Genomic DNA, 26,567 nt, shown 5'->3' on the forward strand with positions numbered 1-26,567 from the left:
GCTTCTCCTTTCCAGACTTCATTCCTCGTCATTTTAACGTATCCCGTGGCGAACCAGTTTATTGCTAACGCGTTACTGGTGCAGAGCCCCTGGGGGAAATCTGTTGAAGGTTTTGATAAGAAGGCTAGGCGGCCAAGACACTGAAATCTACAACAACTTTTACCAACGGTTATCCATACTACGGGAACGCACGTGAGATAAAATAAGCCTCTTGAGCATGTATAGAGTGCATCTCTTACTACACCGCCCACCCGCAGACCTGCTTCTCCCATAGGAGGTCTCGACCGCCCCCCACCTCTTATGGTTAAAAAGGAGAGCGAGCCAAACCCCGCCTCCGAGCGCCTTCCTTCTGCGCCGAATGGAATGATAACTTCCTAGAGCGTCTCCAGCGGCGTTTATTTTATTTTTTTCCCCCGCTTCAGTTTCCACCCCTCCCCCCGCCTTAATTGCACGCCGGTGACGTCAGGACGGGGCGCGAGGGCCGCTCCAGGAGGCGTGGCTCTTGGTAGACTGCTCCTGCGAGCGGCGGAGCCATGGGCGAGATGGGCCCCGGCGAGCGATGCGGGGCGCTTCTCACTTGGGTAAGCCAGCCGATGGGGCGCGGGAGGAGGTGGGCTCCCAAGGCAAGGGCGCTGCTTTCGCCGCGTTTCTCGCGCCGCCTCCCGCAGCGCTCCCTCGCTCCCGCGACGTTTTCCTCCAGCGCCGGAGCCGCCCGCCGCCTTTGCAGGTGGTTTCAACAGGTGTCTTTTTCCTGGGTCTGCCCCGCGCTCGGCTTTTGCCCCGGGAGGGAGAAGGTGGCGGTGGCCGTTCCTAACCGTTCCATTCGGAAGGCACCTTTGCATCTGCGGCGGTTTCCCTGCGCCCACTTGGGCAATTCCTGGCCTGTTTCGATCGTAAATACGGAGAGGGAAATAATCCGTGTCGGGCGAGGCGGGCTTCCTAAACCCACCCGTTGTGGAGGTGGCAAAACGAGCCTGCGTGAGGAGGGAGCAATGCTGGCTTGGGCGTGCAGATGCTTGCATAGACCTCGTGCCGCAGAAGTCTCAATCTTCCTCTTGATTTCTCAAAACCAAACACCTCTTGGAGGTCTCTCGATGCCACTAAGCATCGATCGCGGTTTGTTTGTTTGTTTTTTGGTAGCCTCTGCTTGGCTCATTTTCTAATCACTTTCCCTTGCTCTGTGATTAGTTGACTTTTCTCTGTGCCCACTTTAAACGTGAGTTTTTGGCCTTTTCGGGATTCTTAGTTTTTCTTTTCTCTCTCTCTCTCTCTCACACACACCACACATCCCCTCTGCTTTTCTGTGAGGACGATGGATAGTAACAGTCCATTAAAAGCCAACAATAATATATGTGCGGCCAAACTATGTATACCCCTGTATAACACAAAAGACATCTACTTAAACCTGCTTCAATATTCAAGGTCAGATCTACTTGAATTGAAATCCTGGTGAGACACACCTATGTATTTTTCTTAACTGTATTGTACAGAAGTGCTTTGCCATTGCTTCCTTTTCAGGATGTATTTTTAACTGGCCTTTAGCATTCCTTAGTTATGAGTCTAGAAAAGATTGGCCAGATACTGCCACCTACTGAGACTTGCATAATAAAAGCTTAAATAACATGTCATGGGGTCAGGTTACCAGGTGAATCCATGTTCTGTTAAAGAGCTGATATCTGAGATTACTGGAGGAAGGCTTGTTGGCTGTACTCTGACCTGCAGACTGTCACCTGGTACGAACAGGCTTCAGTGACAGGCTTGGTTTGTAATGATGCCCAGGTGCTTCAGTGTCCCCATGTATTTAGACAAGGTCCAACTGTGATGTGCTTTGTGTTCCTATTAAAATATTGTTGCAATTTTTTATTAGTTATCGAGAATAATGGGGACAGGGAGGAGGAGAAAGGAAAGAGGAAAATGTCTCGGATAAAAAACAAAAGCATTGACTTCCAACTCTTTTTGACACACTAGAATAAAGTAATAACATACAACCTCAAGTTTTTACTATTACATAATAATATATTCTAGCCATTTCTATAACAGCAAGCCTATCTAATCAGCAAAACCCAAAATCAAAGTTTCATTTTTTTCCACTTCAAGCACAAAGTCCAGAAGCGCCTTCCAAATAGAGTATTCCTATTCTGTCCTTTCCCTCAGGCTTGCTTTGGTTTGATGTTATAGAGCCATCACGGCGAACCTATGGCAAGCGTGCTGAAAGTGGCACTCAGAGCCAACTCCAGGAATGTGAGCCGTCACGCGTTACTCTTCCAGGTTCCGGTGCGCTGGCCACCTGGTCTTCACATGTGGGAGTGCTGGAAACCAGATGAGCAGCCACCCAATGCGCATGTACGCACCTGGCAGCTGCTCTTTAGTTTCCGGCATGTGCATGCACACTGGCCACCTGGTCTTCCGGTTTCTGGTGCACATGTGCGCGCAAAGAGAGCTGGCCAGGGTGCATGTGCGTGCCAGAAACCAGAACATTATCTTCCAGGGGCATGCATACACACCAGGTGGCTGCTCTTCTGGTTTCCAGCATGTACACACATGCGCACACTCACGGTTCGCCACTTAGTGCCAAAAAGGTTCGCCAGCACTGTTATTGAGGATTACAATTATTTTTGTTCTAAATGATCTCTTAAATTTTGTAATTTGTTATATTGTTTCTGATTGCTATGTTATGTAATTTAATGCTTCATTTTGTTTTTGTGCACTGGTTCAAGAATTTTTTTGTTATAGCAAGCAGAATATGTTAATGAAATACATATAGAACTGCCATCTATCAAGAGAACTCTTCATCGTTGCTCAAAGGCAAATTAAGTTTTAAGAACACTTTTTTAAAAACTGAGATTAATTTTACAGTACTGTTAGGCCATCCACTAAGTTTATATGATTAAAAATATTTTTAATACTTTAAAAAGAATTTTGTTTTTGATTCTTTAATGCTGTAGACTAGGCAAGCAAAAGTTATAATGAAATGATGAATATTTTTAGAGTAAAAATTTTTCTTTTTAATTTTTTTAATATAAAAGAAAGTTTTAACATTTTTCTTTTAATAAAAAGAAAAATGGTTTCGTATAATCTAATAACTACAACCATTGTCTATTAATGATTTTTATTTATTACATTTATACATTGCTGCAGTCCCAAAGACTTCTCAGAAGTTCACAGGAATAAAAGACAAAAGTATGATTTAAACTTCCACAATTGGATTAAATTAAAATAGAAAATACAGAAATATATAAGGGCAAAACCCCAATAAGTACCAATCTTTTTCAAGATATATCCGGTGGTGAGATAAATTACAAATCATTATATTTTAAATTGAAAGTTTATATTTTTTTAAAAACATTCTCACTTTGTATATTGTCCACCTTGTGCTCTCTAGATATGCATTTGGTAGCAGGTTTGTTCTCCACATTCTTCCTTTTATTCTCTATCATTAAATATATGTCTCACACTTAATCAGTTTTTGTCAACCATTGAGGTAATTATTTCTCCTCTGCTATGTTTTATGGCATCTGAATGGCCAAAAACCAGTCATGTTGTCATTGTTGGAAATGTAGCCTTTGTCAATAAAGGGAACATGCACACACCTTTCAGTAAGATGCTAACCTCTTAGGGATTGAAGACAAGCAAATAAATTATACTAAGTGACAAGACAGCACACTAATATCCCTTAACTCCTGTAAAGGGCAGAGGAAATGCCTTTGAGGGACAGGAGGAACAGCCTAATGGCAATGGTCAAATAAAAGGGCCTGAGGCCTGGCCAAGAAATTAACATGAATAAACAGCTCCCACAAAGTCCCTCCCTAGTTCACAAGAAAATAAAGGGAGTAAGCCATTCAGACTTGCAAGGTTCTGTTACTACAACTTTATGATATAAATAGTACTGACCTACATAGTTTTGGTTTTCTATCCTGAACTTTCTTGAAGTGTTGACATTCCTTAATTTTACTGGGTATAATACTGTATAGCCAAATGTTGTTTGAGCACTCTCACATGCTCATTGGAATCCCTCCAAGCAACTAATCAAGGAGCTTCTGGACTCGTCTGGTTTCAAACTGGGTCACCTCACTGCTCTTTCCATGTCCAAAGCCAGATTCCTTAAATTGCTTTGTTCTTTGTTTGGTTGCTTATTCTTTATACAGCACTGGGTTTTTTTCCTATCAGGTCTTGTCAGGCATAGTTCTGTTGTAATATTATGTACTCTTAACTCCTGTAATTGTCCAATGCGTTGTCTGTCTAGCAGTGCAGGACAATATTATTCTTATACTTGGAAGTGCTGCTGTTATAGGAGCTAATGCAACCAAAAATCCTACTATAAATACATATGCCTGAGTTTTCAAAATATGTATTTGGGGAAGGGGATTCTTTGATATTCATGGCTACTGGTAGAAGAGCCACTGGAAGCCATGGTAAAGAGAACTTTTGCCCATCTTAGACTTTTGTGGCAATTGTAGTCCTTCCTGGTGACAGTTCTGGTGACAGTTATTTATGCCATTATCACCACATGTTTGGATTGCTATAATATAGTGTATGGCTAGCCACCTTTGAAGACAATCCAGAATTAAAATTGTACCAAATATATCAGCCAGGTTGTTGGGTAAACTAATGCTGCATATTTTGATTGCTACTCTGTTTATCATTCTTTCTGAGATCAATTAAATGTGCTTCTTTAGTCTAAGAAACCTACATGATGCAGCACCCAAGTATCTTAGGAGCAGTCTTCTAAAATTTTCCTAGGAGATATTGCGTAGGCTCATCCATAAGTGGAAAATCTATTCGCTTAAATTAGAAACCAAAGCAATTAGAGATAGATGCCACAAAATATATTTTTATTAGAATCCATTATGGTGATCACTTGTCTTGCTGGCAGGCAGCAAACGAGATGAGTTTGCATTATAATTCCAAAGGTGTTTCTTCTCCGCCTCCTCCACATCACACTCCTGGAAGTTCACCTTATTACCGTATTTTTTGGAGTATAAGACGCACCTTTTTCCCACATAAAAGGGGGTGAAAATTTGGGTGTGTCTTATACACCGAATGTGGCCCCTCCCACCCACTGGCCCCCACCCTTTACCTCTGACTCTCAGCTTTTCAGGCTGTAGGGATTGCCATTGCCTATTGCTGTGCGGCCTCTACAAGGAGGTAAATTGCTGGGAGCAGATTTTTTTTTTCTTGTGCTAATCAAGCTATGCTGAAAATGAAAGTAAAGTAGGCTGTTTGCTGTAATGAGGCAAAGTTGCTGGGAGGCAATTTCTTTTTCTTGTTTTCCTTACCAAAAAAGGTAGGTGCGTCTTATACTCTGAAAAATACGGTATCTGTCTTATGTAAAATGATTATTTGGATTAGGCAGGATTTAATCTGTGATTATTATTTGTTATTTTCATCAGTATGAATTTTAGTAATGACACTGGGCACATAATTTTCTGCTTCAATTGGTTGTTCTGATTTTATCAATTTTTAAAAAATCAATTGTGATTTTATGGTGTTCATCTTTATAAATCACCCAGATACTTGAAAAGAAATGGAGTGATACACAAATGAGTGCATAAATTTTAAAAATACTCATTTAAGAACTTTATATGATTTCTGGCCCTTAAGAATAATATGAAATAGTCATTTATTAAATTGGATTACTCAATCTTCTGCCCTTTGGTTCTATATAGATAGTCCTCACTTAACAACCCTAACCGGGATGGAATTTCCATTGCTAAGCAAAATGGACATTAGGAAAAACATCATCCTATGACCACACAGTTTAACAACATTAGTCCTGGCTGCAGTCATTCCGCCAAGGCCTTATGGTTCTGTCCTGCTGTGCTGCCTCTGCTTCAACTCCCCAGCTGTATATCTACCCCTCATCTCTGTCTCTTGGCCATCCTGCACTCTGCCCCTCCTGCTCTTGATGAGGTGGACTCTGCCTGGCTCTTCACAAGGTAGCTGCTGGCCTCGCAAGACCTTCCTAACAACAGCAGGGGCAGCAGAGGGCAGAGCTGGGAAGGGCAGAGCTGGGAAGGAGATAGGCGGGTGAAGGGAGTTGATAGGCAGGTGGACAGAGTTGAAGCATAAATTGAGGGTGGGGGGAGCTGCCAAGGGCCTGAATTTTGATCATGTAACCATGGGGATTCTTTAATAGGCATAATTTTGAAGACTGATCATAAATACTGCTTGTCCATTGTTACTGAAACAGTTGCTAAACAAATGTTCCTTAGCAAGATCTGTATTAAAATTCATCTAAGCTGTTTTCTACCTTGACTTTTGATTTTCCGCTGGCTTTCCCATTGAGTTTCTTTTTAGGAAGCTGACAGGAAGGGCAGTGGCACAGCAGCATTGAAGCAGCCACAACTTTGTCAAATTTCAATCCCTCAGGAGTCATGGGGCCCTGGATTTCGGATGCATTCTTTAAGTTATCTCATTTGATAGTTTTGTTGCTCTAGGATGCATTATTTTGCCCAGCTGAAGGTTATAAGCAAACAAACAGACATGACAGTTTTAGTAGTATACATTGTGAAATCAACTTAAAGTACTGTTTTATCTTAAAATCTGTATTGTCATGTTTCAAGGTTAAGTATGTTGCGTGCATAAAATTTCAAGACACAATTTTGCTGACTGAGCAATTCCCAAATCAGCGTTTTCAGAATGGCTGCCCAGCATGATTGCCTTGTTATCTTTTTTATCTTTAATAAGTAGTACAGTAGCTGCAAATCTTGGTCATCTTGTGCCGATATCATTTTGTTTAGCTTGTTTTGCATCATTTTTAAAATGCCAGCTGTTAGGCTTATCCCAGGAAAAAATATTACAGTTATTTGTTGCTAGATTTGGATTGAAAGCTGTATGATAAGGAAGGGCAGCTTTTTCTCCCACTGAAACAATGAGAAACAAGAGACTGCATTTGCCAAACATCTTTTTCTGCAATTGTAGTATAGTAACAGAGTTCATCTTCTATAAAAAGCTAGCAGATCCAAAGCTGCTACTTATAAGAAATAATATTTTTATATGAAACCCAGATAGCAACGAGTTGCAAAATTAGGAATAGGAATAGGAATAGGAATAGGATTTTATTGGCCAAGTGTGATTGGACACACAAGGAATTTGTCTTGGTGCATATGCTCTCAGTGTACATAAAAGAAAAGATACGTTCATCAAGGTACAACATTTACAACACAATTGATGATCAATATATCAATATAAATCATAAGGATTGCCAGCAACAAGTTATAGTCATAAGAGAGCATTTCACCGAGGCAGCCTTCGTCGGCGCCATCTGCTTCTGCCACTTTCAGACTGGAACAGTCACCAACATAGTATTTATAATCAAGAACCAGCCATCTTTTGTATGAGAAGGCTGGAAGAGATTGGCATATTATTAGTGAAAGAAAAAGCAGCTGTCCATATCCTGTTACATTATTAGCAAGATTCATATGGAGCTCTCAATACGTAGAAACTACTAGTTTCAGCTAACAAATTTAGTTATCCTATTCCTAAACTTAAGGGGATCTCATGCAGTCTGATGTCAAAGGCTTTAGGCTGTAAAATCTACAGGGCATTAGAGGATGCCATTTGGTCTAGTGGTTAAGACACCAGTCTAGAATCCAGGAGATGGTGAATTCTGGTCCTTCCTTAGGCATGAGAACTGCCTGGGTGCCTTGAGCCAGTCACCCTTTTTCAGCCCATGATGACAGGCTTAGCAACAAACCAGTTTTCAGTTTCTGTGGCAAGCAATGGATCTACACTCAGTAGATCTGAAAAAATATCACAACTCTGGATTTGTGGCAGGGTGGGTAAAAATCAATGATTTTTTTTTTTAAATTAAAAATTAGATTTTTTTAAAATCAGTTTTTTTATTTAAATCGGTTTTTTTTTTATTTTTATCAAATTTATTTTAATAAAATGCTTTTGGACTAAAAATAGTTTTTTATTTAAAAAACATTAATATTTTAGTTTATTCAGCATGAAATGGAGCTTAGTTATGTAGCATGAGGCTATATATTCTGCAATATTGGGATTGTCGGTGAGTCAGCAGCAGGTCAGAGGAGGAGCCACTGCGGGATAGAGATGACAGTTGCTCTTTTAAAATTATGATTTAAATCGAGTTGATTTAAATCAAACCTTTTCATGATTTAAATCACTTGATTTAAATCAAATCCACCCTGATTTGTGGAAAAACATTATGAAGAAAAAAAAAGATTTCAATGAAAGATACTTTTGTACCTTATAATGCCATGTATGTCTTATCAATTTAATTTTTAATACAAGGTGCGGCAGAGGTGGCTAAATTGACTGTTTTAATCAAAGAAAAGAATATAAGTACTTTTGTTGCTACATGGAGACTGTTCTGGACTTTGTGCCTGAGATGGAAAAAAATGAAACTAGAAAGGCTAGTTTATAATATTATGGAAAAGATAAAAGTTGAGGTTTGATGTTAATGCCTTATTCTACTGCAACAAAGGGAGTTGGAAGTCAACACTTGTTTTTTTTCCCCCTTGCCTCCTCACTTTTCTTTCCCCCTTCTTTTCCCCACTGTGTCCTGCTATTTGCTTTTGTATTTTTGTATTTTATTCTATAATCTAATAAAACGTTTTAAATGCAAAGCAGTCTTGGAGCAAAGCAGTCTTGGAGTCATCCATAATTTTTAAAAGTAGTAAGGAACCCTGAAGGCAAAGCATGTAATAGAATAGAATAGAATAGAATAGAATTTTTATTGGCCAAGTGTGATTGGACACACAAGGAATTTGTCTTGGTGCATATGCTCTCAGTGTACATAAAAGAAAAGATACGTTCATCAAGGTACAACATTTACAACACAATTGATGATCAATATATCAATATAAATCATAAGGATTGCCAGAACAAGTTATAGTCATACAGTCATAAGTGGAAAGAGATTGGTGATGGGAACTATGAAACGATTAATAGTAGTGCAGATTCAGTAAATAGTCTGACAGTGTTGAGGGAATTATTTGTTTAGCAGAGTGATGGCCTTCGGGAAAAAACTGTTCTTGTGTCTAGTTGTTCTGGTGTGCAGTGCTCTATAGCGTCGTTTTGAGGTAGGAGTTGAAACAGTTTATGTCCAGGATGCGAGGAACTGCAAATATTTTCACGGCCCTCTTCTTGATTCGTGCAGTATACAGGTCCTCAATGGAAGGCAAGTTGGTAGCAATTATTTTTTCTGCAGTTCTAATTATCCTCTGAAGTCTGTGTCTTTCTTGTTGGGTTGCAGAACCGAACCAGACAGTTATAGAGGTGCAAATGACAGACTCAATAATTCCTCTGTAGAACTGAATCAGCAGCTCCTTGGGCAGTTTGAGCTTACTGAGTTGGCGCAGAAAGAACATTCTTTGTTGTCCTTTTTTGATGATGTTTTTGATGTTAGCTGTCCATTTTAGATCTTGCGATATGATAGAACCTAGAAATTTAAAGGTTGCTACTGTTGCTACTGTGTTGTCTAGTATTGTGAGAGGTGGAAGTATGGAAGGGTTTCTCCTAAAGTCTACCACCATTTCTACAGTTTTGAATGTGTTCAGTTCCAGATTGTTTTGGTTGCACCACAAGGCTAGTCGTTCGACCTCTCGTCTATATGCGGATTCGTCATTGTCTCGAATGAGACCGATCACTGTTGTGTCATCCATGAACTTCAGTAGCTTAACAAATGGATCGCTGGAGATGCAGTCATTGGTATACAGAGAGAAGAGAAGTGGGGAGAGCACACATCCTTGGGGGGGCCTGTGCTAATTGTACAGGTATTTGATGTGATCTTGCTTAGCTTCACCTGCTGCTTCCTGTTTGTTAGGAAGCTTGTGATCCACTTACAAGTCTGTTCCGGTACCTGTAGCTGGTTTAGCTTAGTTAGAAGAAGGTCTGGAATGATGGTATTGAATGCTGAACTAAAGTCTACAAAAAGGACCCTTGCATAGGTCTTTGGAGATTCAAGATGTTGTAGGATGTAGTGCAGAGCCATATTAACAGCATCATCTGTTGATCTATTTGCTCGGTATGCAAATTGCAAGGGGTCTAACAGCGGATCCGTGATGGTTTTCAGGTAGGAAAGCACTAGCCTTTCAAAGGTTTTCATGACTACAGATGTTAGAGCAACTGGTCTGTAGTCATTCAGTTCCTTGATGGTGGGCTTCTTCGGCACTGGGATGATGGTAGAGCGTTTGAAGCAAGAAGGAACATAGCACATCTCTAGTGATTTATTGAAAATATGGGTGAAGATGGGGGCCAATTGGTCAGCACAGACTTTTAATACTGATACTGTTTAAATAAGATGGAATATTTAGAAAGTGGGGATATATAAAAATGGCATGCTGGGATGTAGGAATACTTGCATTTTCCTCATTACATGTAGGATACTGTTGTCTTGCTACCCATTGATCTATAGTCATAGATTTTAAGATCTGTAAAGGAATTTGAGAAAATGTAAATATTTTATTTTGGTCTTAAGCCAGGGGTGAAATCTACTTACCTTCTTTACTGGTTTGGAAGTGCACGCGCTGCGTGCATGCGCTCACTTTGCTCATGCACATGTCACATGTGCATGCAGACCTGCACATGTGCAAAACCTGCGCATGCGCAAAACATGTGCAGAAGGTAAAAAAACATTACTTCGTGGTTAAAACCAAGAAGTAATGACACCCGGGCAGGTGAGCGGAATTTTACTCCACCATCACTACCAGATCACCAAACTATCGGCCACAATCACTACCAGATCGCATGATCCGGTCCAATCCGGGAGCATTTCACCCCTGTCTTAAGCAGATCATTGGTCTTAAGTACATCTATTTCTCTGTAGCTGTTTTCTCCAACCAGAAATAAAATATTTTCTACAGTCACCATATCTAATAGAATCATATTGGGTCACTTAATGATGATGTATAATCCAAAGGAATGGTTTCTGTTTCAGAATAGACTATCCCTTTTCTAAATAAAGGAAATTGCCTTTTGTCTGTTCTTAACAAGTGATTTTATTTTTTCCAGATGCAAACTTTCCATGTTCCATCACCATGTATCAAGATGGAAGATTTGACCAGTGGGGTCACAATTGCCCAGGTGCTACACAAGATGTGAGTTTCATGAAGAACCTAGTGGAAGAGGGAAGTGTCTTAAAGCGATTCTCACAAAACCAATGATGGGGAAGTCTAACAGAAAATCCTCAACTAGTCCCTCAATCTCTATTTTCTGTTTCTATGTCTTGCAAACTGCCAACCTGAAAGCACTCAATGAGAGCTCTGAATGCCAATACCAAATTATTTTATTTTGACTATTGACTAGCCTTAAGAAATATCAATAGGTAAAGGTTTCCCTGACCAGTCATGTCCGACTCTAGAGGGCAGCGCTCATCTCTATTTCTTAACCGAGGGAGCCAACATTGTCCGAAAACACTGCTTTGATTATGTGGCCAACATGACTTAACGCTGAAGTGCATGGTATATATAATATAGAAATAAAATATGATAAAAGATAAATCAAAATTAAATAAAATAAATAAATTGAACATGACTAGTAAGGTATAACTTTCTTAATAAAGATAAATCACTTTAAACCCTGATATTATTAACTCATTTCAGTGAAAAAAAACCCTTTGTAAATATAGCTAGAAATAGATAAACCAGATTAAGAGAGTATTTACTAAATGTGTAAACAATAACAGATTTGTTACTGTGTAGTAGAGGTCAAACTGTTCATAGTCAAATCTTATTTCTTAAACTGTGATGATTTAAGAATACATCTCTCTGGTTAAGTAAAAGGTAATTGTGATTAAAAAGAGGCAGTATGACCTAGGTATTGAGATAATGAAGGTGTGATAAACGATTCACCTATCTTAGACTTGATAGTAAAAAAGCCTCTGGACTGTTATATTAGAGTGTCAAAGGTGTTCATTATCTGTAATGTTCTGGAATCTCTTTGACAACCATAGTTTGCCTTTATTATAGCACAAGAGTGTCATAGTTCTTTGGAATATTGGTACGATTATCAGATACAAATATGGTAACAAATTATGATTTATAATCTGGTTGCTACATATCAAATTCAGTATTTGTTATCTGAGGTTTTTCCCAGCGAGACATACCCCATTATTATTTGTACATGAGAAAAAAAGTCATAATAATGCAGCTTCTGTTCCAACCCATTTTTCCATATTGAAATAAAGGAGTCAGCTAAGATTCTTGCGACTAAGTCTTCCAAAAATTTAAACACTCTCAATACATGTTTCCTTTTGCAGTGTATAGCTGGACAGTTTACTGCTAGATTAGATCAGATCAGACATAAAGCCAACAGCTTGGAAAACAAAAGTTCCCATAGTAATTATGGTCTTTGTCATGATGGGATAATGAGAAGAACGTTCTGTTTTTGGGGTGAAAGGCAGGCAGAGCATATGTCTAAGTAACTACTATGAAACCTGTCATCTGGATTTTCTGTTGCTTCTGGATTACTGAATACTTGTGATCTGCTGTAAAGAGTTTACTTCCTATCCCACATAAACACAAACAAAAACTTTGCATTTTTCTTTCCCAGAGATCCATCTTGGTTCAATGAAACATGGCTCCTACGGATTAAAGATGACACTGGTGACAATTGGAGACTGAAGGTATATATTGTGATTCAATGAATTGAAAATTGAAAAAGCATCTTTATCCCAGATATTCTTACCTCTCTTCTTTGTTGTTTGTATTTCTAACTGTTTTGATAGACTACTTCTCAGTGTTCGATACATTCTGAAGTTCTTGAACAGAACTAATACAGAGGCGTAACATAAATATATAACAGGGAAATTATCCATTACTGTACTCAGTTCAGGCTTCATCTTGCTGTGGTATACTTCTGTCTGGTAAATCAAGTTTCAAGTCAGCATTGCTAAACCAACTAGAGAGCCTAGTACATATACCATATTTTTCTGAGCATAGTTTTTGGGGAGGAAAATAAGAAAAAAGCTGATTGGCAGGTGGATTGGCCTCCTGGAATACCCCCAATCAGCTGTTCCCAGAGGTGAATTTTAGCAACAGGTTCCTTGGTTGTGAGCTCTGTGCCTTGCTTTTTTTTTTCTGCCTCTGAAACTCTGTTTCAAAAAAACTTTTTTTTCTGCCTCTGAAAGCCTCCGAAACAGAGCTTCAGAAAAAAAAGCCTCTGAAGCTCTGTTTGGGAGCTTCTTTTCTGAAGCTTCTTTCAGCCTCTGAAACCTCTGTTTGAGAAGCTGTGTGGGCTACATTCGGAGTATAAGACACACCCAGATTTTCAACCTCTTTTTTTGGGGGAAAAGGTGCATCTTATAGTCCAAAAAATACGGTAATTTGGATTGTTAAATGCATGAAATCCAAAGTCCTTAAATGCTTATAGAGAAATGGGAAGGGGGTATGCAGAAAAGAAAACATTTATTTGAAGATCATTACGTGGCAATGAGGTTTCCAGAAATGAGTTGATGGTATGATTATGCAATACAGCTTCAGCCTTATAGAAAGTGGAGATAAGGAAGAAATGCACTGGGGCCAGAAGAGTGGAAGGTACTGTAGAAAGATCGTCCGGTTTCTTTTTTAGGCCCAGTCTGCATTTAGAAGAGCACAAGAGTGTCATAGTTCTTTGGAATATTGGTACGATTATCAGATACAAATATGGTAACAAATTATGATTTATAATCTGGTTGCTACATATCAAATTCAGTATTTGTTATCTGAGGTTTTTCCCAGCGAGACATACCCCATTATTATTTGTACATGAGAAAAAAAGTCATAATAATGCAGCTTCTGTTCCAACCCATTTTTCCATATTGAAATAAAGGAGTCAGCTAAGATTCTTGCGACTAAGTCTTCCAAAAATTTAAACACTCTCAATACATGTTTCCTTTTGCAGTGTATAGCTGGACAGTTTACTGCTAGATTAGATCAGATCAGACATAAAGCCAACAGCTTGGAAAACAAAAGTTCCCATAGTAATTATGGTCTTTGTCATGATGGGATAATGAGAAGAACGTTCTGTTTTTGGGGTGAAAGGCAGGCAGAGCATATGTCTAAGTAACTACTATGAAACCTGTCATCTGGATTTTCTGTTGCTTCTGGATTACTGAATACTTGTGATCTGCTGTAAAGAGTTTACTTCCTATCCCACATAAACACAAACAAAAACTTTGCATTTTTCTTTCCCAGAGATCCATCTTGGTTCAATGAAACATGGCTCCTACGGATTAAAGATGACACTGGTGACAATTGGAGACTGAAGGTATATATTGTGATTCAATGAATTGAAAATTGAAAAAGCATCTTTATCCCAGATATTCTTACCTCTCTTCTTTGTTGTTTGTATTTCTAACTGTTTTGATAGACTACTTCTCAGTGTTCGATACATTCTGAAGTTCTTGAACAGAACTAATACAGAGGCGTAACATAAATATATAACAGGGAAATTATCCATTACTGTACTCAGTTCAGGCTTCATCTTGCTGTGGTATACTTCTGTCTGGTAAATCAAGTTTCAAGTCAGCATTGCTAAACCAACTAGAGAGCCTAGTACATATACCATATTTTTCTGAGCATAGTTTTTGGGGAGGAAAATAAGAAAAAAGCTGATTGGCAGGTGGATTGGCCTCCTGGAATACCCCCAATCAGCTGTTCCCAGAGGTGAATTTTAGCAACAGGTTCCTTGGTTGTGAGCTCTGTGCCTTGCTTTTTTTTTTCTGCCTCTGAAACTCTGTTTCAAAAAAACTTTTTTTTCTGCCTCTGAAAGCCTCCGAAACAGAGCTTCAGAAAAAAAAGCCTCTGAAGCTCTGTTTGGGAGCTTCTTTTCTGAAGCTTCTTTCAGCCTCTGAAACCTCTGTTTGAGAAGCTGTGTGGGCTACATTCGGAGTATAAGACACACCCAGATTTTCAACCTCTTTTTTTGGGGGAAAAGGTGCATCTTATAGTCCAAAAAATACGGTAATTTGGATTGTTAAATGCATGAAATCCAAAGTCCTTAAATGCTTATAGAGAAATGGGAAGGGGGTATGCAGAAAAGAAAACATTTATTTGAAGATCATTACGTGGCAATGAGGTTTCCAGAAATGAGTTGATGGTATGATTATGCAATACAGCTTCAGCCTTATAGAAAGTGGAGATAAGGAAGAAATGCACTGGGGCCAGAAGAGTGGAAGGTACTGTAGAAAGATCGTCCGGTTTCTTTTTTAGGCCCAGTCTGCATTTAGAAGAGACGAACAGTGATTAACTTGTGTGTTTGAGTACTAGTTGGGAGGCCTCAAACTCAGAAGCAGAAATGAGCACTTAAGAAGAAAATTCAACAGCAGGCAGATACAAATTTGGAGGTTTCAGTGTTCTAAACCAAGTTATATACCGGCTTCATAAAGCATTTGAGATATAAAAGAGGAGCCAGTTCTAAAATGCACAGGATTCTTGAGTCTGATTATCCTAAAAGTGGAGTTCAAGTTACTAGATTGCAGTGTACGATATATTGGATAGTGTCATTTAGTTTTCTATGCTCTCAGTACTGTCAGTTCAAGACGTGTCCCTTGAATCTGATTATAACAAGAAGAAAAATCCTAATTTAGGAGAGCCTGCATCTGCTGAATAGCAAATAAGACTGCTTCCTTATTTGTGCCAATACTTATTTATTTATTTATTTATTATTCACATTTTTATACCGCCCTTCTCCAAAGACTCAGGGCGGTGTACAGCAAATAAAACAACAATAATACAAAAAAAAATACTGATTGAAATCTTCGCAAAAAATTTGATCATCTTGACTCATCATTTTAGCTTCACAAAGGTCCGAGGTGCTGTTTGAAGGAGTACATGAAATGGACAGCCGAACTTTGTTCTCCAAACAGAGTCAGCTGTTTGGATTGAAAATGAAGGTGGCATTTAGCGGTGAGCCATCTTGAGCAAGCAGTGGCAATTGACCTGGCTGGTATCATGCTCTCTTGCTCACTAAATCATCACAACTCTTCTTCCTATCAAGGTAGCATTGAAGCTTGTAAAGTAGCATGATTGCCTATCTCATTACTAGGAATATTGGGTTTCAATTTAATGGCTTCTTGAAGATGAAAACAGAAATACTCAAGCAAATCTACACATATATTGTCATCTTTGCCCATCTTCCCCAGGTGAGCAACCTGAAGAAGGTTCTGCAAAGTGTGGTTGAGTACTCCCAGGATGTGAGTATATCCTATAGGCTGAGTTTGCTGGCAGAGTGATAATATAATTGTTAATATTGCTGAGACATTAAATAAGCATATGTTTTCAAATGAAGAATTTCAGGTTATCTGTTTCAGTAACATTAAAGGCAATGTTAAAAAATAACAGTTTGTAGCTTCAGTCTGCATCCCTTGTTTTGTGTCCATAAATTTTGTTATTTAGCATTACTTCAGATATGTTGAATATGATGTTTCATTTTCTATAGATATACAGGTTGGTTGGTTGATTTCCCACTTTGTACTCTGTTGAGACTCAGGATGGGCTTAAGGTAGCTAGACTTGGGTTCAAATCCTCCTTTAGTATACTGATCCAGGGTCATTTAATGTAGAGCAGAGATGTCAAACTTGTGGCCCGCAGGCCGAATGCGTCATGCTCTGGCCACACCCATCCCCGGTTTCACGAAGGGGAAAAACGTGATACATCATGTGACACCACGAATTTGACACCCCTGATGTAGAAGGTTTATACAGGAATGAAAGTGGGAGGGATTGGGGAACAGATCATATATGTCCATCTGAGTTGTTGCTTGCAATACTTATTGAGCAAGTTGCTTTTTAAAAAAAAAAAAAATCAATGTTCTTAAAGCGTAATTTTCCAGCTTCTGCATACATTGCCCTACCTTCAGTTCTGTTTGACAATAATTGTGCTTCTAACAGGTAAACTAAATTAAATAGACAGTGATAGCTTTAATGCTAGAATGCTCATGGGTGGCTAGAAGATATTTTTACTGCTATCTACATATCCCTAAGGTGCTGGGCCATCAAGTCCCAGAGCAGCTGTTGCCTGATGTAGCCTTGGTTGGAGAGCTGTCTGATCCAGCGGAGCTTGGGAAATTACTACAGCTGGTACTAGGCTGTGCCATCAGCTGTGAGAAGAAGCAAGGTATGCATACGTAATTTGATAGTACAAGGGAGGGGATACTAGGGCTGCATAGACATTTATGCTAGGAGAACATCTTAGCAGTCAGTACTTTAAATGCTGGTATGGAGAGGCTAGAAAGCAGCTGTCCAAAATGTGGTATTGCTTTCCTATTTACAGTAAATTCTTAACTCGCTTGGAATTTCAATAGCACTAAGTTTAGAAGTTACAAATCTGCTGATCCCTCTTCTCTCTTTTGGTTTTCTTTTTCCCTTTCTTCCCCCTCTGATTCCATAGGGAGGTCTTCTGCTTAAAATTGAGGCAAACTGTGCTAATATCTGATATTCTGCCCTACCCACTACCCTTTCTAGCTCTGTTCTCTAACGTAATACTGTTCGACTACCTAGCATCATGATTCAAATAAAAAGGGTGGTCTGGGGAGTTGTGTAAAGAAAGGAACTAACAAATTAGATCTTATTTTGAGCCCCTAACTTAATCTATTTGTAGATTATATCCAGCAAATCATGACCTTGGAAGAATCTGTTCAGCATGTCGTTATGACAGCTATTCAAGAGGTAAGTATGATTTTGGACTACCATCTGGCATATGAAAATAACTCAGTCTGGAACTGGAAGCTTCCTTTTGACTGCCTTTCATTGTCAAACCACAATCACACTACTTCCCAACCAGTGATTTCACCATAGCTTTAATTAAAATGAATAGTGCTCAGATGCCAGAATAGCTTTGGTCTTCTCCAGAATGACCTTACAAAGTCTCTTAGTTTTAATTTATGTCTGTTTAAAAATTATGTGTATATGTCATTAGATTCTACACTGATTCTCTTTTCTCTTGCAGTTGTTGACCAAAGATTCATCGGACACATTAAGTTCAGAGACGTATGGGAACTTCGACAGCCAGGTATCCCAATGAGCTGTATAACTGGGCAGACTAATGCATATTACTTACGCAGGAATGGAGAGCTCTGCCTTTTTGTGCCTGATGAGGAAGAGGAGGCAAAGCATGCATTGGACTGAGCTACTTGAGTGTGTTTATGATCATCCAGTTCTTCCCTGATTCATTCCTCTGACTTGATTTGCAGTCCCGAAAGTATTACTTCCTCAGTGATGACCTAGAGGAGACAGATGACATGCGCCAACATTGTCATGACTTGGAGCATCAGGTGGGTTTCTTTTGGAGACCAGGGATGTTATTAGATAAAACGTATGGTTCTACTTTTCCTTTCTTCCCCTCTGATTCCATAGGGAGGTCTTCTGCTTAAAATTGAGGCAAACTGTGCTAATATCTGATATTCTGCCCTACCCACTACCCTTTCTAGCTCTGTTCTCTAACGTAATACATCATGTGACACCACGAATTTGACACCTGATGTAGAAGGTTTATACAGGAATGAAAGTGGGAGGGATTGGGGAACAGATCATATATGTCCATCTGAGTTGTTGCTTGCAATACTTATTGAGCAAGTTGCTTTTTAAAAAAAAAAAAAATCAATGTTCTTAAAGCGTAATTTTCCAGCTTCTGCATACATTGCCCTACCTTCAGTTCTGTTTGACAATAATTGTGCTTCTAACAGGTAAACTAAATTAAATAGACAGTGATAGCTTTAATGCTAGAATGCTCATGGGTGGCTAGAAGATATTTTTACTGCTATCTACATATCCCTAAGGTGCTGGGCCATCAAGTCCCAGAGCAGCTGTTGCCTGATGTAGCCTTGGTTGGAGAGCTGTCTGATCCAGCGGAGCTTGGGAAATTACTACAGCTGGTACTAGGCTGTGCCATCAGCTGTGAGAAGAAGCAAGGTATGCATCGTAATTTGATAGTACAAGGGAGGATACTAGGGCTGCATAGACATTTATGCTAGGAGAACATCTTAGCAGTCAGTACTTTAAATGCTGGTATGGAGGCTAGAAAGCAGCTGTCCAAAATGTGGTATTGCTTTCCTATTTACAGTAAATTCTTAACTCGCTTGGAATTTCAATAGCACTAAGTTTAGAAGTTACAAATCTGCTGATCCCTCTTCTCTCTTTTGGTTTTCTTTTTCCCTTTCTTCCCCCTCTGATTCCATAGGGAGGTCTTCTGCTTAAAATTGAGGCAAACTGTGCTAATATCTGATATTCTGCCCTACCCACTACCCTTTCTAGCTCTGTTCTCTAACGTAATACTGTTCGACTACCTAGCATCATGATTCAAATAAAAAGGGTGGTCTGGGGAGTTGTGTAAAGAAAGGAACTAACAAATTAGATCTTATTTTGAGCCCCTAACTTAATCTATTTGTAGATTATATCCAGCAAATCATGACCTTGGAAGAATCTGTTCAGCATGTCGTTATGACAGCTATTCAAGAGGTAAGTATGATTTTGGACTACCATCTGGCATATGAAAATAACTCAGTCTGGAACTGGAAGCTTCCTTTTGACTGCCTTTCATTGTCAAACCACAATCACACTACTTCCCAACCAGTGATTTCACCATAGCTTTAATTAAAATGAATAGTGCTCAGATGCCAGAATAGCTTTGGTCTTCTCCAGAATGACCTTACAAAGTCTCTTAGTTTTAATTTATGTCTGTTTAAAAATTATGTGTATATGTCATTAGATTCTACACTGATTCTCTTTTCTCTTGCAGCTGTTGACCAAAGATTCATCGGACACATTAAGTTCAGAGACGTATGGGAACTTCGACAGCCAGGTATCCCAATGAGTTGTATAACTGGGCAGACTAATGCATATTACTTACGCAGGAATGGAGAGCTTTGCCTTTTTGTGCCTGATGAGGAAGAGGAGGCAAAGCATGCATTGGACTGAGCTACTTGAGTGTGTTTATGATCATCCAGTTCTTCCCTGATTCATTCCTCTGACTTGATTTGCAGTCCCGAAAGTATTACTTCCTCAGTGATGACCTAGAGGAGACAGATGACATGCGCCAACATTGTCATGACTTGGAGCATCAGGTGGGTTTCTTTTGGAGGCCAGGGATTTTATTAGATAAAACGTATGGTTCTACTTTTCCTTTCCAGATATAATTCCAAAATGAGCATCAGGTGCTTACAGTGAGGTGCCACTGATCTTCTATAAATTGAGTAGTTCTCAATCTGACGGAATATCTCGAGGGCTTGCAGGGTATGCTAATTTAGCAGACCTTGTCCATACTTGGTGCATTGTGGGAATGATTACTGATGGCTTGGGAAAGTTTTGATTAATATATCCCTAAACATGAGTTTTGGCACCTCCCCTACTCTGGGGACTTGAGTGATTGGTTCTGCCCTGGAGAAAGTAAAATGTCTCTCCCCCACCCCCTCCAAGTCCCAGTTATGATCCTACAACTTGGGTTGAGGTGCAAATGTTTTGTTAATCGTGTGGCTTGCTAAGCTGCATGGAACCAACTCGGTGTGGCTGCAGTGTGGTGGTGTATCCCTCCTCCTACCCTTCCCTCTTAGTGCTTAGCTGTTCTCTTTCTCCACTCTTTGTATAGAGAGCAAATCCAGCATGGAAGCTTTGAGGCTACCCTGAGTCTGGTAACTTTGTCAGGTGATCTGTAACCCAGGTTTGTTATTATGTAACCAAATTCATACATCACGTTAAACCATAATTTGTTTAACAAGCCGTTGTGACCCGGTTCATTCAAAGTGCCAATCCATAGACCTTACCATTGTAAGAGCCGTGGTAGCACAGTGGTTAGAGAACAGCCCCACAGCCAGGAGTTCAATCCTGATCGGCTCAAGGTTGACTCAGCTTTCCATCCTTCCAAGGTTGGTAAAATTAGGAACCATCTTGTTGAGGGCAATATGCTGACTCTAAATCACCCAGAGAGTGCTGCAAAGCACTATGGGGCAGTATATATGTCTGCTGTTGCTATACAATCCAGAATGATTGGGTTTATAAAACCAAACTACGTTATGGCCCAGCGCAGTCTGTGACCACAGACTGTACCTCTTACACTCGTCCAATAACAGAAATAAGTTCATCTTCTATAGAGCTACACTGTAACACCTGCTGTAATTGAGAAGTTATTTGAATTACGCAATCATGGAGCATAGTAATGGGTGGTGAGGGATCTGAAAAAAGGGTAGGTTGATCTCTCTCCCTTAAACCCCCTCCCACTTTACTCCTCCAAGGTGCTAAAGTGCCCCTGGGGATGCAGTCCCTTTCCAGAAGGTAAGTGCCCTCCCTTTCCCCAAGCTCTTGCTTATGATAATTGAAATGCTTATCCAGCAGCAAAGCCCCATGCCTGGTGGGCCTGCCTAACCTCCTTGCATGAGCATGTACAATGCTGACCAGTTAACAGCTGCTTGGGATTGGCTTGGGAGGCATACAGAATCTGGGGTGTGTGTGACAGAGTAGATGTTTCTGACCTCATAACAATTTAGCTTTGACCACACAATCATTTCTTTAAGCTTCAAACTTGCCTCTAAAGATTCTTGACATGCTTTAGTTGAGGGGAAGGAGCAATTGCAGCCTCTTCAGTCGGTAGTATTTAATCTTTGTAAAAGTCAAAAGATTGTTGTCACAGGTAGGTTTCATACCGCTGTTGTTTAGACAAAGGGAACACAACTTTTTAGCAAGATTTCACTAGATTTTCTGAAGGAGAAAACCGCCCTTTTTGCTTGCCTTGTACTATTGCTTACAGTCTAGAAGTTCTAGCGTGAATAATAGAAGTCTACCCAGAAGGTGGTGCAAGAAGAATTGTGTTCTTTTTGGGTATGGGATAGGAGATCTTGTGCATAGCACAGTTGTCTTTTGATCCTGTTTTATTACCAGCTGCGGACTTTCCCAGTGCACACAATCCAAGAATGCAGAAGCAAGTAACTATCTATAGCTTCATCTATGGGTGTGACTGAGGAGAAGTTTGGCTTTTCCATTTTTGAGCCTGGGCAGAGAGGTAATAGCAAACCTCGCCTGCCTCTTTGTTTTCTAGTGCCCTTATAGGAACAGCTTAAACGGCTCAGACTTTGAGGGCTTTAAGTCCCCTTGGAGTTTAGCTGTAAACTTTGATGGCCACAGTATTTGAGGCCTCATTGTTCCAAGTTGGTTGACACTTGCTCTCTTCCCCAACTTTAGATCTCCATTTTAATGGAGGAAAAAAACTTACTGGTGCTGGAGAACAAGACCCTTCGGGAGCAAAAGTGCTCTCTGGAGTCAGATGCTGCTGGACTCACTGGCAAGAAGTTGCTTTTGCTTCAGTCGCAAATAGAACAGCTGCAAGAGGAGAACTTCCGGTAGGGCAGGTACTTGTGGGGAGGGATGGGAGGGAGAGTTGGTACTCTCTAACCACTAGGGCCCAGGAAACCAGGTTTGTTTAACTAGGTGTCTTTGGGCCAGGCTGGAAAACGGTAGAGATGATTTTCGAGTTCGCTGCGAAGATCTGGAGAAGGAGGTGCAGGAGCTGCAACACCGCAATGAGGAGCTGACTAGCCTGGCAGAGGAAGCACAATCCCTCAAAGATGAAATGGATGTACTTCGGTAAGTCTTTTGATACCTTGGCTATAAGACAGCAAAACATAATTTCTGTAGGTGTATTTGTAGGTGGCGGGTCGAACCTGCACGTGCCTATTGGGTGCTACATATTTTTAGAATTTTCTGATTTTGGAAAATAAAAAACAGCTTGCTAATTTAAAAGGCGTTTTGGAATTGTGTAAGAAATATATTGCAAACAACTATCTAGATGCTTTGTGAGCTATATGTGTTCTCAAACTGACAATGGCACTTGAAGCTCTGGAATATACAGTAGCGGTTTGGATTAGCTGTAACTTGGATTTTTTTATTATTATTTTTTTTTTTGATTTATTTACATTTATATCCCGCCCTTCTCCGAAAACTCAGGGCGGCTTACAGTGTGTAAGGCAATAGTCTCATTCTATTTGTATATTTACAAAGTCAACTTATTGCCCCCCCAACAATCTGGGTCCTCATTTTACCTACCTTATAAAGGATGGAAGGCTGAGTCAACCTTGGGCCTGGTGGGACTAGAACCTGCAGTAATTGCAGGCAGCTGTGTTTTAATAACAGGCTATCTTACAGCCTAAGCCACCACGGCTTAAGGAATTGCATATGGGAATATGGAATAAATTTCGTAGAATCCAGCTTGGGCTGACCTGTTAATGTATTTCTATCAGCAGTTATTGTGGCTGTACACTTTTCTAGGTTCCCTTCTCCCATGTTTGAATTTTAACTCGGCACAAAATATGCCATAAAATATCTGTTGCAAATTTTGTGTTCCAAATTCTAGAAGCCAAGGTTTTTTTTAAGCTAGATTTTCAGATGATCTTGTGTAGAAATTTTTCCTTTGATTCTTAAAATACAGCATAGAAATTGGTTTTTCAGGGATTGCATATAAAATACACTTTTGTTAAATGCTGACTTTTGATTCATTCAGGCTTTGATTCCTATAATGCATTGTTTGGGTGTCCTTTCAATCTAAAAGCTAAATTGGGAGCCAGAACATAGAAACATTAGGAATAATATGAATGAGATAATTGTTTCTTATTGTTATTGTTTCAGTCTGTAGTACATATCGACCTTGTGCAGCGATACCATTGCTTTACACTGATGCTCCCAACAGCCAAGAGAGTTACTTTTCTGGATAAAAAGCAGGCAGTTAGATGAGAACTGAAACTGATTTGATATTAAAATATGTGAAAAGTATTACACTGCCTTTTTTTTTTTTTTTGCTACAGCCATTCATCAGACAGGGTGGGACGGCTGGAGGCAATGGTAGATTCTTACAAAAAGAAGCTGGAAGACCTGGGAGACCTCCGTCGGCAGGTCCGCCTGCTAGAAGAGAGAAACACAGTTTATATGCAGCGCACCTGCGAGCTGGAGGAAGAGCTGCGGCGGGCCAATGCTGTGCGTGCACAACTAGAAGCACATAAAAGACAGGTATGGTGGAAGAAGGTCCTGTTTGATCAGCTGGAAGCCTTGTGTTGGTAAAGCCAGCAAGCTGCTATGGTAGGGCTGCTGAGAAGCGAAAATTGTATTTCCTTTTGTTTTGCAGAGAAGTCATTCGACTAGAACTAAACCAATTACTGTATCTGTGGTGGGCCTTTAACTGTATCTTTGCTACTGTTTGGGGGACAGAACAGTTGTCACGATTGCAGCTTTATGATCAGTATAATTTTTGGCACATGAAAGCACTAACGCAGACATACGATTGGGAAGAATGGGCTGATCTCTGCAAAATGGAAAAGAAAGAGGAGAAAGCAGAAGAGACCCCAAGCAGATCTCCATTCTTCTCCTACGCAGGTGCAAGAGCTCCACAGCAAACATGGAGAGGAAGCCTTGAAGGCAGAGAAGTGGCAGTTCGAATATAAAAATCTGAAGGAGAAATTTGAGGCACTGGTAAAAGAAAAGGAGGTAATGCAGAATTGGTATTCAGGCTGGGTATTCCTCCCCTTGGCAGGGTGGCAAGGATAGAGAAATCGGGAAGGAAGAGGTGCCTTGGCAGGCTGCTTCTGCTGCTTCTTCAGGAAGTAATTAAGGGGCTGATGTTTGAAGTAGTTTTGAAGGGAGTATGATGTTAAGAGTATTTCCACAGAGACTGATTGAAGAACGGGAGGCGCTTCGGGAGGCTAATGAGGAACTGCGATGTGCTCAGGTGCAGCAGAAATTCCTAAACCAAGCAGGTGAGTTGGGAGAAAAACTTCCTCTGTTCTCTCAGAGATTCTCCGAATTACTCCAGGAGGGAAGCAGAGCTCTGATCTCTTGAACAGTTCCAAATCACAGTGAAGGGACGGAATCTGCCCTCATGTTGGCTTGAGATACAGAATCAATAACTCATAAAATGGCTTGTTCAGTTTCAGCTTTGGTTTATGGATCAGCAATTGTGGTCTATAAACTATATAATTAGCGGTTTGGCATGTATGATTCAACCAGTAATGGTTTATTCGGTAAATTTAGTAAAGTGTAATCTATTTACTATGTCACTCAAGTATTCAAAGAGATAATCCTGTTGTATCTGCAGGGAACAAGATGGGATATTTACGCTAGGAGATGCCTTGAGAATGAGATTTGCCCATCTCATGACATTAGCATTTAGGGGCATTTAGGGAAGTATGAACAAGTATGCTGGATCTGGTTATTGAATTAAGCCATTTTTTTCTGGATATGTACAATATTGTAGCATCAATTAAGAGCCATGGTGGTGCAGTGGTTAGAATGCAGTACTGCAGGCTAACTCACTGCTCACTCTAGGAGTTCAATCCTGACCGGCTCAAGGTTGATTCAGCCTTCCATCCTTCCGAGGTTGGTAAAATGAGGACCCAGATTGTTGGGGGCAAAAGGCTGCCTCTGTAAACAGTTTAGAGAGGGCTGTAGAGTACTAGGAAGCAGTATATAAGTCGGAGTGCTATTGCTGTTGCTATCAATTAAGCAAACCAAAGACTGAATTCACTAAACACCAAAAACAAGCTAGCTAACCAAATTTTGCTATCATGCAAATGTGGCAATTTAGTTCTTTGCATGTTGCATTAGACGACCAACTTACTCATCTAAACTTAAGTAAACCTTTTCCCAACTTGTATTTCCTCCTCCTTACCCATTCTGAGAAATATTATCTCCTACATTAGAGCGTTCTTGCCATTGCTATGCTATATAACTGCACCGATATAGACGTAGTATATGTTGGTCAAGTGTATGAGGTTGAACTTTTACCTAATAATTGACAATCCCCCTCCCCAGTACTTCTTTTTTACAAAATAAAAATAACTAATTTTTGTTCCCTTCCTTATTGCAGACGCTATATTGGAAGACATTTCTTCTCCAATGGATAATTTAGCAGCTGAAATCATGCCAGCAGAATTAAAGTAAAATACTGGGTTTTTTTTATGTAAAGTGTGTGTGTGTGTGTGTGAATGATTATGTAGTCCGTCCTGGTATTTTTTGATGGAGATGGTTTCAATAATTATTAATAAGGATAATACTAAAATAAACTTTACCAAATTGGGGATCTTTTCTTGAAATAAGGGCAAATGCCTTCAGATCCTAGTGAGGATTAGAGGTTTAACATAATTAATTCATTATAATTGGCTTTTTCCATCAGCCAAAGAGGTACATTACTGGTGCTAGAAGATTCACAGTGGGATGTATGCCAGATGAATTGAATTTATTCTTCCTGGTGCAGTGAATGAGGAGCAGATGCTCTCTGGGTTGCTTTCCAACCTAGTACAGGTAGTCCTTGTCTAGCAACCACAGTTAAAACCAGCAACTTTGTTGTTAAATGAAGTAATCACTAAGTAAAATCCCTACTATACTTATGATCCTACTTCAGTTTTACTTTACTTTACAAACCTGCCAAGGTCGTAAATGCAAGTATTGATTGTGAAATTACTTTTTCACCACAGTTGTAAATGGCCCCTAAACAAGGCAGTCACTAAGTGAAGATTATGGTACCTGTTCATCCCAAGGATGCCATTAATTCCTTGGTCATCATTCATGGCCATCTGTCACAGTGTGAATTTTTGCTAATTCCTCATGCATTTAAATGCATTTTAGAAGCAGTACAATAATCTATTTTGTTTTC

The 26,567-nt window shown here is 39.8% G+C and overlaps 1 protein-coding gene across 5 annotated transcripts in view; it reads left to right on the forward strand.

Moving 5' to 3' along the window:
• The first annotated feature begins 424 nt into the window (after positions 1 to 424).
• Positions 425 to 26,567, forward strand: part of HOOK2 (hook microtubule tethering protein 2) — a 36,685-nt gene continuing 10,542 nt past the window's right edge. Inside the window, exons 1-14 of one of the 5 annotated variants that reach the window (XM_058167120.1) lie at positions 425 to 581; positions 10,978 to 11,063; positions 12,517 to 12,589; positions 16,088 to 16,138; positions 16,928 to 17,060; positions 17,544 to 17,611; positions 17,892 to 17,954; positions 18,136 to 18,216; positions 22,112 to 22,269; positions 22,373 to 22,513; positions 23,728 to 23,929; positions 24,293 to 24,403; positions 24,585 to 24,672; positions 25,782 to 25,851. In XM_058167120.1, the coding sequence (XP_058023103.1) occupies positions 534 to 581; positions 10,978 to 11,063; positions 12,517 to 12,589; positions 16,088 to 16,138; positions 16,928 to 17,060; positions 17,544 to 17,611; positions 17,892 to 17,954; positions 18,136 to 18,216; positions 22,112 to 22,269; positions 22,373 to 22,513; positions 23,728 to 23,929; positions 24,293 to 24,403; positions 24,585 to 24,672; positions 25,782 to 25,851 (1,373 nt within the window). In that variant the 5' untranslated portion in view covers positions 425 to 533. Of the gene's footprint in view, positions 582 to 10,977; positions 11,064 to 12,516; positions 12,590 to 16,087; positions 16,139 to 16,927; positions 17,061 to 17,543; positions 17,612 to 17,891; positions 17,955 to 18,135; positions 18,217 to 18,501; positions 18,854 to 19,331; positions 19,400 to 19,679; positions 19,743 to 19,923; positions 20,005 to 22,111; positions 22,270 to 22,372; positions 22,514 to 23,727; positions 23,930 to 24,292; positions 24,404 to 24,584; positions 24,673 to 25,781; positions 25,852 to 26,567 lie in introns of those variants that run through there. The other 4 variants (XM_058167116.1, XM_058167117.1, XM_058167118.1 and 1 more) reach the window with 4 other exon arrangements.

This window comes from Ahaetulla prasina, chromosome 2, assembly GCF_028640845.1.
Source record: "Ahaetulla prasina isolate Xishuangbanna chromosome 2, ASM2864084v1, whole genome shotgun sequence".
NCBI lineage: Eukaryota > Metazoa > Chordata > Lepidosauria > Squamata > Colubridae > Ahaetulla > Ahaetulla prasina.